This window comes from Cucumis sativus, chromosome 2 (assembly GCF_000004075.3).
Source record: "Cucumis sativus cultivar 9930 chromosome 2, Cucumber_9930_V3, whole genome shotgun sequence".
NCBI classification, from domain to species: domain Eukaryota; kingdom Viridiplantae; phylum Streptophyta; class Magnoliopsida; order Cucurbitales; family Cucurbitaceae; genus Cucumis; species Cucumis sativus.
Window position 1 is genome coordinate 2,078,607 of NC_026656.2, and position 12,615 is coordinate 2,091,221.

The 12,615-nt window shown below is 33.9% G+C and overlaps 3 protein-coding genes across 8 annotated transcripts; 2 read left to right on the forward strand and 1 right to left on the reverse strand.

The window, feature by feature from the left end:
- Positions 1-1,132: 1,132 nt before the first annotated feature.
- Positions 1,133-2,641, reverse strand: LOC101205424 (probable prefoldin subunit 4). The gene is made up of 3 exons (XM_004139197.3): positions 2,507-2,641; positions 2,268-2,378; positions 1,133-1,646 (listed from the first exon to the last, which is right to left on the reverse strand). Exons 1-3 carry the CDS (start codon positions 2,513-2,515, stop codon positions 1,386-1,388), a joined length of 381 nt encoding a protein of 126 aa, XP_004139245.1. The 5' UTR covers positions 2,516-2,641; the 3' UTR covers positions 1,133-1,385.
- Positions 2,642-4,191: 1,550 nt separating this feature from the next.
- On the forward strand, positions 4,192-10,255 carry LOC101204938 (E3 ubiquitin protein ligase DRIP2). Of its 6 annotated transcripts, none has more exons than XM_011650448.2 (8): positions 4,222-4,658; positions 6,250-6,349; positions 6,914-7,134; positions 7,524-7,863; positions 7,987-8,489; positions 8,569-8,625; positions 9,025-9,097; positions 9,875-10,255. In XM_011650448.2, the coding sequence occupies exons 3-8, from the start codon at positions 7,121-7,123 to the stop codon at positions 10,046-10,048; spliced, it is 1,161 nt and encodes a 386-aa protein (XP_011648750.1). In that variant the 5' UTR covers positions 4,222-4,658; positions 6,250-6,349; positions 6,914-7,120; the 3' UTR covers positions 10,049-10,255. The 6 variants fall into 6 exon arrangements, with proteins under 6 accessions (XP_011648747.1, XP_004139243.1, XP_031736918.1 ...); XM_011650449.2 differs by having other exon boundaries at positions 6,956-7,134; XM_011650445.2 differs by lacking the exon at positions 6,914-7,134 and having other exon boundaries at positions 4,192-4,660.
- A 1,057-nt stretch (positions 10,256-11,312) lies between these two features.
- Positions 11,313-12,553, forward strand: LOC101203467 (photosystem II reaction center W protein, chloroplastic). Its single transcript, XM_004139190.2, has 2 exons — positions 11,313-11,527; positions 12,120-12,553. Exons 1-2 carry the CDS (start codon positions 11,443-11,445, stop codon positions 12,437-12,439), a joined length of 405 nt encoding a protein of 134 aa, XP_004139238.1. The 5' UTR covers positions 11,313-11,442; the 3' UTR covers positions 12,440-12,553.
- Positions 12,554-12,615: the final 62 nt, after the last annotated feature.

The window sequence follows — 12,615 nt, forward strand, 5'->3', positions numbered from 1 at the left end:
ATCTTCATATATACAAGGGTTCAAGCTAAGTTTGATTCGATAGGTCAGACAGTGGTGAGGCAAGGTGGAATATGTAGCAATTGTAACTACCGAAAGGTTGCCCATGATTATGATTGAGAGATGGTGTCCACTGTTACAAGGGTCGAAGGTTGCTGGGTGACAATGGCTTATAGTGGTTGAAGGCTTACTTGAAGAATAAACAAAATGAAGGAACATTCTACGTAATTTATATCTGGACTAAAAAATGTGTATGACATGCCATGATCAAGAAGTACAAAATTTGAATCCACAGCTTTATATAATTTTTAACTAAAAAATTATGTTAAAAATGATCATGTTACTTTTTTTTAGTTAGAGCAATTCAAACTTTTGACCTTTGAATTGAAGATATATGTCTAAATAAGTTGAGACATGCTCAAGTTGGCCAAAAATACTATGTTACCTTTAATCATAAATAAATATAAGATGTTGTTATTGACACACTAGCTATTGAGATTAACATATCAAAATACAAAAGCAAAGCTCAAACTAAGATGGAAGAAATAAGAAAAACTTGTATTGCTATATGTGTAATCGAACTTTTCAGAGAATAACTGAAGTAAAATAAGGACGAATTGAAGGAAGGCAACCACATTTAGAGGACGACTGAAAGGGCTATGTGTTTAGAAAAATAAACGAGGTAAAATTAAAAACAAAGCTACAAATTGGTGATTTTGGATGTGTGCATGTGTGAACAGTGGTTAGTTAAAGTCAGTTTTTTTATCAAACCACCACTAAATTGATTTGAACCAAACAACAATCAGTTTAGTGAAAGTTTATTTGAACCAAACAACAATCAGTTTGTTGAAAGTTTATTTGAACCAAACAACAATCAGTTTGGTGAAAGTTTAGACTGATTCTGTCCATCGAGGAGTAAAAGTTGGTTTTGATCATCCTATCAGTTTAAATAAAGTTGGTTTTGGTCGACAGTCGGTTTAACTCTTCAAACACATTTTTGCTAGCTGCCCATTTAGAATTTTTCAAAATCAACCATTTACAATTTTTCAAAATCAACACTGACCGGTCAAACCACTCGATGTGCATGCAACTAAATAGCCATGGGTTAACAGATAAAGCATAAGGGGAACCAATAAGCAACCAAATTAGTGAATCCATCCATTTAACAAGACTAGTCAAGGAACACTTGATATTCATGTATAGAGACAAAAATAGTACCATAAACATCTATTGATCTTGAATAAACTATCAAATATCTATCAGGTCACTTTCTCAAATCAAACTCCAGAGTATTCCAAGGCTACATGGACCACATGAGAGAAATACAACATCAAAATCCTAAGAACATAGAATCAAAACAGCTTCAGAAAAATTTTAATCTGTATTAATTAATCGTCTTCTAGATTGATGGAATCTTTGAACTTCCCGTACAGAATTTTCTTCAACTCAGCCATCTGGGCCACGATAGAATCCTTTTCTTCCTTAAGTTTCTCCAAGTTCTCAACATTTTCCTCCTTCATTTGTTCCAACCTGCCTTCAACTTCTTCCTTCGGTATATGGGCAAAAACTTCCCCAATTTGGAAACGAATCACATCGTCATCACTGAGAATCAACTCATTACTTGCATCCTCTAGATTCTCATTTGTTTCCTATAAAAAGTAACCATCAAAGGTAAGTTAAATACGACTATTATAACAACCAGAAGTGTGTTTAGCCAATTTCCATGGTATTCAAAAGTGATTTTGATAGTTCCCCTTGGAAGGCACTTTGAGATGATTATGCAGAAAGAAATTTCCCTTAAAAGCGTTACCCTCAAAAGTCATCCCAAATTCACTAACTCTAATAAACATTTGGTTGCAGGCACATTCTACAAGACAGAAAATATTGATGAATCGCTTCACTGACTAAAGTCTCCCAAGTTCCAAACACCACAAAAGAGTAAATACATTGTGCTGAAGAACAAAACAGGAATTTAAATCAAATTAGTCAATATTTTGGGGAAATTATATGGATAAAGATACTATCATGTTTAGATCCACTTGCCTCTGAAAGTAGAAAAATTAAATCCAAAAAGAAAATGGTATCAAGAAACAACCAAAATGAGAACTTTAGCAACATTTCAAGCATTCACGAAGACAAACTCTAATCCAATATCACATTGATACTCAAAATCCATCAGAGAAATTAAGCAGACGCGTCAAAATTTTGAAGTAAAAAAGAAAACGAAGACCAAATCATGAAATACCCAATTCCTGGGATGCAATCAATACCTTTGCAGTTCTAATCTCATCTTCAAGCTCGTGGAACCGATTGTTCAACCGACTAAATTTGTTAATGTTCTGTTGGTCCTCCCACGTGACCTCCGACTCAGATCCTCCGCCCTGTGCAGATTAGGTATCAATTAAACCATTGTGAAAGAAGGGAAAAACAAAGAGAAATTTGTATAACAGGAAAGGAAAAAATTTGGGGTTTCAATAGGGAATTTGATTAGGATTAGGGTTTGGTTTACCTGCTGCATGTCGGAACAATCAAATCCGTCGTAGTGAAGAATAAGAGAGAAATGGAAGGTAAAGTCACTTTGGAGCTCCGATTCAAATTACAAAAACAACCCTACTATGTTAAGGAAATATAACATTGGAAAAATAATCCAAATCATTCCTAAAATATGAAATTTGTTACCATTATAGTGTACGATATTTGGACACCGAACGTATTGGAGAGCCTCGATCGTGATATGAAACTCATTTCGTTCTAACACATTTTAATTAGATTCTATTTGTTAGTTTTTTATTTGTCAATATTTTGATTCTTAAATAGGTATCAAAACTTAATCTCAACGTTATATTTAATTTTTTTAAAATCAGTAGATTCAACTGACGTAGTGTTTATACTTTTGACTTCAAAGTTGAAGATTTGATTTTTCTCAGTTGGATGTTGTAAGAAAAAAAAAAAAACTATTTTTTACTCTAAGGGTTGTTTAGTTATTGCTTAATTATAATTTTTGAAAAATTATTTTTACATTCTAAACTTTAAATTCTGTTCAGTGTGTGTGTTTTTTTTGTTGACTCAACCAAAATACAGGAAACAATATTTCTTTTAGAAAAATCATTTTAAATGAAAATAAAAGTTATAAATATAGTTAAATATTATAGTTTTCTTATTATAGAAAACTTGACAAACAACAATCATACATTAAAAAAAATATATTTTTGACATAGCAAATTATAAATGAAAGATTAACGTAAATACAGTACAAAAAATAAAATACAAAATACCTAATTCAATATTAACAAAAACATTACAAGTGAAGAACTTTTTATCATACATAATCAATTATATAATCAATTATAGTTAAGTATTGACAACAAGACGTTGGTGTGGTAGATATGGCTGAAAATTCAAATCTACCAACCTAACTTAAATTTAACACAAATATACCATTACCAATTATGTATATATAAAATATAAAAACATAATACCATAAATGCAAGGAAAGTTAAATATTTTCCACTTAAAAAAGAAAAAGAAAAAGAAAAAACCAAATCTAAGCTCCAAACAAAACAATCCCAAATTGATATATAAAAAGCATCCAACAATATTTTGAATTGAATAACTCAAAATACCAAATCTACCAATCTCTTTAACCCCCTAATCTAACTCCTATCTCTTTTACTATATTGCATGCTTTTAAAACACTACACTATCAACTTTTACTTTCCAAACCTCTTTCAAAATGTAACTCATACGTTGCCTTTCTTTGATAAAAGTTTCAACACATTAATGTAGTAGCCAATGAAAAATGTTTTACTATAACCCATCTTTATCTTTATATTAACAAAAATGCATGTGTATAACATTGAGATAAAAAGAAAAATGACTTCATAATTTGAAGTATTCATTTGAAATGAAGAACTTGAAGGGAATGGTATTTGTTTATTGAAAAGAAAAAGTAGGAAAATGAATGAAAAGAGGAAATTTTGAAAATGGTGAATAGTAAGGTTATATTTTGGATAACGTGGGCAGAGGATTGACGGCGCAGTTTATCCATTTTTCGTACCAAATTACCAAACTCGAACCCTCAACTCACTTTCCAACTCGATCTCCAACTCACTTTTTCCTCAAAACAATGCACAAATCTGCCAAATAGTGCTCGCACCCGCTCCCCTTTGTTTCGTAGATATATAATTTATCATATTATATAATATATATATATATATATATATTTCTTAAAGACCATGCTATTTCATCGAAACCTCAAACCTTCCCCTTCTCCTATACCTTTCTTGTCCGAAATCAAAGCAAGAAGAACCCAACCCCACGTAATTTTTCCTCATTCAGATCAATACCCATCTCTGAATTTCCCCAAAATTCCCTTTTGCTTCACATTCAACCTCAGATCCATACTTCTCAGTCGTTTTACACAATCAAAGCTCTTCTCTTCACAATCTGGCCTTGATTCTGTGTTGATTTGTGTTAATCTGTGTTTCCTTCAATGTGGTTTACACAAAGGCTTTAAAGAGGAAGAGGGAAAAACGAAGGGGGTTGGTTATGGCGGGTCAAGTGGTGAGAGTGAAGAGGGAAATTCTTGAAGCATGCATGACGTGCCCTCTTTGCAACAAGCTCTTGAAGGAAGCTACTACCATATCTCTTTGTCTTCACACGTGTAACTTCCTTTCTTCTCTTCTTTTTCCCCTTTAATGTCTCTTTTATTTGATCTTTACCTTCCATTTGTGTCTCTCTCTCTCTGTTTCTCTTTGTTCTGCATGTTTTTCCCCTTCTTCGGTTTCTCTTTTTTACTTGTTTTGTGATCTGGGTTGCTCCCAATTTTGCTTCTTCTGATGGGTTTTTGGAGCTTTTGCATTTTGATTCATGCGAACTAATGTGGTATAAAAAGTGTTTTTTTTTCTTTCTTTAGATTGAACTATTCCAATATTCTTACGTAAAATCTTTCACCATATGCGTTTGATTCCTCTTTTTGGATCAATATATGTGTTTGCTGTTCTATCTTCTCTTCCTCAATTTTTTGATTTCTCATGGCTTCTTTAAACAGTTCACTCCAGCTGGGTTCAGTTGAATTTGGTTGTTGTTTCTTCTGTTCTTCAACAACTTTGTTCACTGATCATTTGGTTAGATTAAAAAGATTCGAAATTTTAGCTGAAATTATATCTTTACTTACTTGATTTCAGTTGCTCTACATTACTTAAGTAACTAAATACTGAAATTTTTAGAAGACGCTGTGCTCCTTAATAAGCTAATATTGTGATACTTACTCGGGATGCTTTAAGGATATCTGAGGCTTTGTCTTACTTAGATGCCTAATTGTTTACATGTGAATTAAAAATTGCGAACAGGTTTTGGAAATGGGGCGGGTAGCTGTCTTCACATATTATTATGATCGAGTTGTATTGTATTTGAAGTCCTAGAGATATCAAGCTTGATTTTCTACTAATATAAACTTCTCAGATCGATGGATTTATGCATGCAACGACTTCTTCTGTTGATGTTTTCATTAATATCATTAATATTTCTTGTCTTTGCGTTTGCTTATCTGAACATCAAGCAATTGATAACTCTATATGGATATTGAATATGTTGGACTTCTCGAAATCGATCCGATACCCGTTTGACATTGCTATAATGCATATATTTTCAGATGATTTTGTTTTGTACTTTCTGTACTGACCTGGCCAAGAATGTTGTTGCATTGAATTGTTCTGAGGTCTACTGAATCCTACTGCTACAAATGGGATGATAAGATTTCCCTGCATTTTCTTTTTTCTAACTATTTACTTCTGAAATTTATAGGTCCCGTTTGATGATAGTTTAGTTTTTTATTTTTGTTTTTTAAATCTATGCCTATGAAAAATAGTTGTACCTATGTTTTTTTGTTCGGTTTTCACTCTTTGTTAATTTTAGCCAAAAAAATTATAAATTTTCACTCTTTTTTTAAAAAAGGTTTTTGTTTTATATATTTATTAAAATAAAAATAAATTTGTCCACAAATAAACTTAATTTATCTAAAAAAAATAATCAAATGTGTCCTTAAAGATCTTGTTTGGCAGCTATAATAACTGTATTTATATCTGCAAACTGTGAAATTGCACCTCTTATACTGTGTTTATTTATATTTGTATTTGTTTGTGACTTTTGTGAATGTGTTTAAATAACATTCCATTACTTACTCAAACTCATATATTGGTGGATTTTCAAATGCTAGCTTTCTAATACATTTAAATTTTGGTTGCACACCAGTTTGCAGGAAATGCATATATGAGAAACTCTCAGACGACGAGGTTGATTGTTGTCCTGTATGCGACATTGATCTGGGCTGTCTTCCTGTGGAAAAATTGAGGTCTGTTATTTTAATTCTGTAGATGTCCACCTTTTAATTTGATATCCGTTGAACATATATAGCTGTTAGGTGAAGTAATTTGTTGGGAAGAAAGAGCTGTCTTAAGATCCTAAAGAAATTATCAAGGTTTATGCTTCCATGCTCTTCTATGCTATAAAAGAGTTTTGATGATACTATTGGCAGTGGCAGTGTAGTGTTGCTTGGGATATGAGGACAATTTAATGGTTGACTCTAGAGTAAGAAAAATTGTGAAAGGGGTCAAAAAACAGAAGTGGAACACGGACGACGAAAGGGAAACTAGTTATGGAAGAGTTGGTCTGGCTCACTTCATTTTTCCTCGAGGGGGTTTCATCCCCTTTGTCTAATGATCACATTTCAATCACTAGATTAAATGAAGGAGTGAAGTATATCTAGATTATTAACAGAAACAGAACAGAATTACATGGTCTAAAACTGTCGCCTGGGATCTTCCAATCAAAATTTTCTAAAATTTAGTTTGCTAAAGTAGCCACCAAAGGATGAAGATGTCCCTAGGTTTATTACACACTACCTCTTTGTTTTCAGGCATAACTGAGGATTTCAAAGAAAATGTCAACTTTTCTGCAGAGATATTTAGTTGAAAGATTCGGGAAATGCATACTTTGTGCTGAATGTGTGGAGGCGCTGTGCTTTGCCCAAGCGATGCTGATCTGAAAAATCATTCATTGTTTTCTTCTTTCTTAGAATTTCTCATACAACCATCGCAAGAAAGGAAGACAAGATGTTAATACGATGGCTTTCAAGATGTAAAATAACTAATTTAAAATCCACAATTTATTGAAGGGACTTCAGTTTGTTGTTTCCTTGGATTTGATTTCTTACTGCTAAACTGTAGACCCTTTCTCTTGCCTGTAAATCAAAATGGATTAACGGGTTTCAAAAAGGACTCTAATTTGGTGTTTCCTTGGATGGGATTTTGTAATGCTATAATTTAGACGCTTTCTTTTGGCTGCTCAGTCATTTAGTTTTATAAGCATCTTGAATATGCTGACTGAAAATGGTACCTTTTTCTTCTTTTTAAATATGCCTGAAAATAGATTTTCAAGATTTGTATTATTGAATATCGATCCATATGGTGCTGGAACGATTCCACGAAATCAGCAGCCAAATTTAGATTTTTATTTATCTTTTGCAGGCCAGACCACAATTTACAAGATATAAGGGCCAAAATATTTCCTCTTAAACGGAGAAAGATTTGTGCACCTGAAATTTCACCCTTGGCTTCATTGCCTGTAAAAAGGAAGGAGAGATCGCTATCTTCGTTGGTCGTAAACACTCCCAAAGTGTCAATGCAGAGTGGTGGTTTGACTGGAAGAAGATCCAAGAATGTTGGAAGAACGGCTGCTGCTTTACGAAGATGTAATTTTGGCACTGAGGAACCGCTAAAGAAAGAAGAAGATTCTGGAGAAGATCATACAACTAGTTCCAGCTCTTCTGATTATTTGAAAAATGTTCGCTTTCGGCAGAGAAGGCAGGTAAGTGGATTTACTTAATGTGCGGTTTATGTTGTAGAAACATTGTTAGAATATAGGAAAAATTCTCAAAATTGTAGTAGTCTGAAAACATTCAATGGTGATAAATGTACGAAATTGTTGCAGGACTCGTCTATGCCTGAGCCTTCTAACAGTCTAAGACACGAGCATCTTAAGAATAATGTAGAAGCAGTAGAAGGAAAAGCCGATCTCTGGACTCCTTTGAATTGTTTGGTTGAAGCTGCTAACAGAACGAAGTCTACCAAGCTAAATTTCCAAGGGTCATCAATGGCCAAACTAGAACCATCTAATGTCGCTGATGGCGATGTTGATGCAGAAGAAACTAAGGAGAAAGCACTGTCACTTGGAGCTCCAAATTATGGATTATTTATGCCAAAAGCAAGAAATAAGGAGCATGGAAGCAACCCAAAGGCAAAAGATAACCATAATAATGGGACTGCATCACTCCCAGAAACCATGAAACGCAAAAGATTGAGGGCAACTGCTCGCAACAAGGCAGCTGCATCTGCTGAGCTCAGTTCTCCAGCACAACTCGTGCTTGATGCGTCAGCTGCTAAATGTAGAAGAAATAGTCCAATCTGGTTCACATTAATAGCTTCGGAGGACAGGTAATATACTCCACCTTTCATATATTTTTAAAGTGGAATCTGTTATTAAGTTTGTTACCAACTGATTTGTTATTAAAAGTTTTAGGAAAGGTGGTTTTCCGTTGCCTCAAATATCAACTCCGTACTTGAGAATAAAGTAAGTTACTCTCGTATTATTATTTCTTGCAAATAAACTTGTGATATCTTTACATGCTTTTCAATGATGTGGCAAAACATTAATGTTACAACTCTATAGGAGAAAAATGATCTTGATCCCCTACTTTTAACTTTTGTGCTGATCAAATTTTTAAATCATGGTTTGAAAGCGTGATGATTTTTTTTTTTAATTTCAAAATTATAATTATAGTATAGTTCAGTTGAAATTGCATTGTCAAACCAAACATTTTCCATGTAATTCATATGGGACAATGTCCAAAATCTCTGTGATATCTTTTAAACTGTTTTTATTTTCTCCAAGATATATGAAGTAACTGATGCTCACTTACTGAGTACTATGGTGTTCTGATTTTTGATTTATTCATTTATTACATTACAGGGATGGGAAAATGCCTGTTTCTTCCATCCAAAAGTATCTTGTAAAGAAACTAGATCTTAAGAGTGAAGCTGAGGTGAGTTCCTTGTTACCTTCCAAACAAGTTAAGAAAACAAACCAAAGTTTTTGAATTTTAGCCTATTGGACATATATTATAATTGAGGATTTAATTTCTGTGTTGATGAACATGTCGCAGTCTCAATGTCAATGAAAATTCGATGGAAATATTGATGCCTTTAAAAAGTCTTGAAAAAAAAGTTCAAAACTATTATTAGTATTAGTCTTGGAAAGAAATAGACATCTCATGACTAAAAATGCTTATTATTTGTATTCACCTCACATTAGTGATATTTATTGGTGTACATATATTTTTCTAATTAATGATATTCTCACAATGAAATAGAAACCTCAACTACTCTTTGATTCTCATTGTTGAACCTGCAATATATGAAAAAATTGACATTTTCTTCCATGGATACAATTTATATTATTGGTTGAACTCAAGAGTATGGTTCCTTTTGTCATTTAGAATGTGTTGGCTTTATCTAAAAAAGCCTCATAGATTTTCTCAAAATATGATTAACAAATTCTTTGAGCATGAATTTGTGAAATTACTGTTTAGTCCTTGAGAAACATGTTCACATCTACTTAATCATAACATACATAAATGAAAATTTTCTTGTGTCCCTGAAATGTAGACAAAAATAGCTTCTGGTCTCACTTTTTAATCATTTTTTTTTTTGTGTGTGGACGGGGGGTTAGAATTTTAAATGTTTTCATGAGCTTGGTTGATCTCAAAGCACCACAATGCTTTGCCAATATGTATAGATGTTTAAATCAAGTTACGTTGCAGGTGGAAATCTTGTGTCGGGGTCAGCCAGTGCTACCAACACAGCAGCTACAGAACTTAGTCGACTTGTGGTTTCGGACAGCATCAACAGCAAAGAAAACTCCAGCATCTGTTGGCTCATCTGCAAAGGACTTCGTTATGGTTTTATCATACTGTCGAAAAGTCCAAAGCCCTTGACAAATTTCTAAATCCACCCGTTTTTGCTTCTGTACCTCGTTTACATCTTCTTGTTATGTTTAATGAGCGTCAAGGTCGGACCCGAAGTTTTCGGGTTCGTCATATTTGTGCGAACATGCAGATGATTATTATAAATCTGAATTCTTTGATTGTTTTATTTCATTGGTATACCCACATATAATGAACAATTGGTCCAATTCTGTCTCACATTTTTGGCTCCTTTTACTTGTTCTTCAGTCACATACCTCACTCTTTTTACCAGATTTGTCTGCCAAGGCTGCTACTGTCTTCAGAATTGAGCTGTGTTAGTCTATTACAATCTATGGAAAAGAAAAGATGAGGTGTGGACATTTTAGGCAATGATCGGATGCATCCGATGTACCTATCTCATATGCTTTCCATCAAGAATAATTTTTTTTTAAAAAAATGAAAGGATGCACCCAATTTTAATACAGGTTTTTGAAAAGTAGGGGATTGCCAAACACCGATGGGAAATGAAAAGAAAAAAGTGAATAGAGAGTGTCATATATGGTATATGGTTCTGGATGAAATATGGTATATTATGTCTCGCTGGGTGACATATAGTATATTACGTCCCTCGAGCTCAAATTCTCACCAAGTAATAAGAAGAAAAATAATGTAAAAAAAGTTGTCCCAACTAATTTTAACTTTCTCCCTTTCTCCTCTCCCACTCAAGAAAACTTTTCTTTTTCTTCATCCCTCTCACTCGTGTATAGTTGTCACCAATTCTCCCTTTCTTCCACTGCTGGCCACGATGCTTTTCACTCAGATTAGCAAACACAAACTTTTATGTCATCGAAGTCATTCAATTAGCAAAACAATGACACTACGTGGCATGACAAAGATGTAATAGTGACAATATACAATGTGGCGTTTTATCATACCTGCACCAAACATGGGTTCATCATACGTGCAACAAGATGGGGGAAGAGTGGTGAGTACAAAGACATTTTAGTAACACTAGCAAATGGTTAGAAAAACGAAAAAGTCGGGTCAAATATTATACTCAAGTAATTACATACTAAGTATGAAAACTCTTTTTTTTTTTTTTTATATATATAGTTTTTTTAATCTTCTCATTTCTTGATTTTTCTCCCACCAAGCCATCAACAGCACCATTGGTCATAGACTATGACTAAATATTTCACTGATGCAAATGGATGGGAGGTACACGTGGAGAGCAAAGATTGGATGAATAAGGATTGAGTATACAAAACTGTTTGGCTGTTCTCATATCCAAACTGTGTGGTGCATAAAGATGAAAACTTTTCATTACCCTCAACTTAAAAACACAAAACAACACGAGATCCAAGTTATACAGCCAAACAAAAGCCTTTCCCTTCATCCTCAAGCAGGTGTTTTTAGCTGCAAACATGGCTTCTACTCTGCTTCCTCACTCCAGGCTTTTACTCAAAGGATCATCCAAGCTTCTTACATCCCCAACAATGGCAGCTCACAGTAAGTTTCTTCGTTTCCAAACAGCTTTTTCACTACTTTTTGTTACCCAAGTACAGACAAAGCTTCAACTTTCTTACTCTTCCTTTCAACCACTGAACTGGGTTTTGACCCAATTTTTAAAATCGCTGAAATCCCAAGAGAAACTTTGGTTGTACGAAAATAGCAATCGAAAGTGTAAAACCAAACATTTTGTTGATTTTGAATGATGGAAAGCAGGGTGATTTTCAATATGACAAGTGATTTTAGCAATCTCAAAATCACTCCCAAACAAATCTCTAGTTTCTCATTAATTGACATGTTTTATGTTAAATATAGACGATAAGTTTAGATTTGACAAAGAATATATGTGAAACGCGAAAGGTTAAATTGGGTCGACTTTTGTTCGAACCTGCCTTTCCCCTTTTGCTATCCGTCTCGATCGACCCACAAAACCGAGGTTTAAGTCACGAAGGCTGTTTAAGTTTGAATCTGTAAAAATTCTAGAGAACATCATATTCATTATCGAATAAGGAGGAAATAGGCAAGAGTGAGTATGGTAGTGTACATTTTTATCCAAACATACATTTTAACTGATAGAGCGTACTTTTTCCAGGGTTGCCCACGTTGCAAAAGATGAAGAAGGGAGGGATAAAATGTAGTGTGGAGGAGAAGCCAGAAGGGAAGAAGCTGTCAGAAGAAAGCATGGTTCCGGGAACAGTGGGCGCAGTGGCGATGGCTGCATTGGCAGCGGCAGGACCTGCGGTGGCGCTGGTGGATGAGAGGTTGAGCACAGAAGGGACAGGGCTGCCTTTTGGTTTGAGCAACAACCTTCTTGGGTGGATTTTGGCTGTGGTGTTTGCTTTAATTTGGGCTCTATATTTTGTCTATGCTTCATCCTTGGATGAGGATGAAGATTCTGGTTTGTCACTTTGAATCCATCCAAGTTTCTTAATAAGAAGAATTTATATTTAAATACTTGAGTCTATCTAAGTTGTATTCATCTTTTCACCCTTCACCTAATTGTTATTAAATCTCTTTCTTCAGTGATATTTGTTATCTGTTTTCTTTATTTTAATAAAAAGATGAGATAGGAAGATTTTGAAACTTTA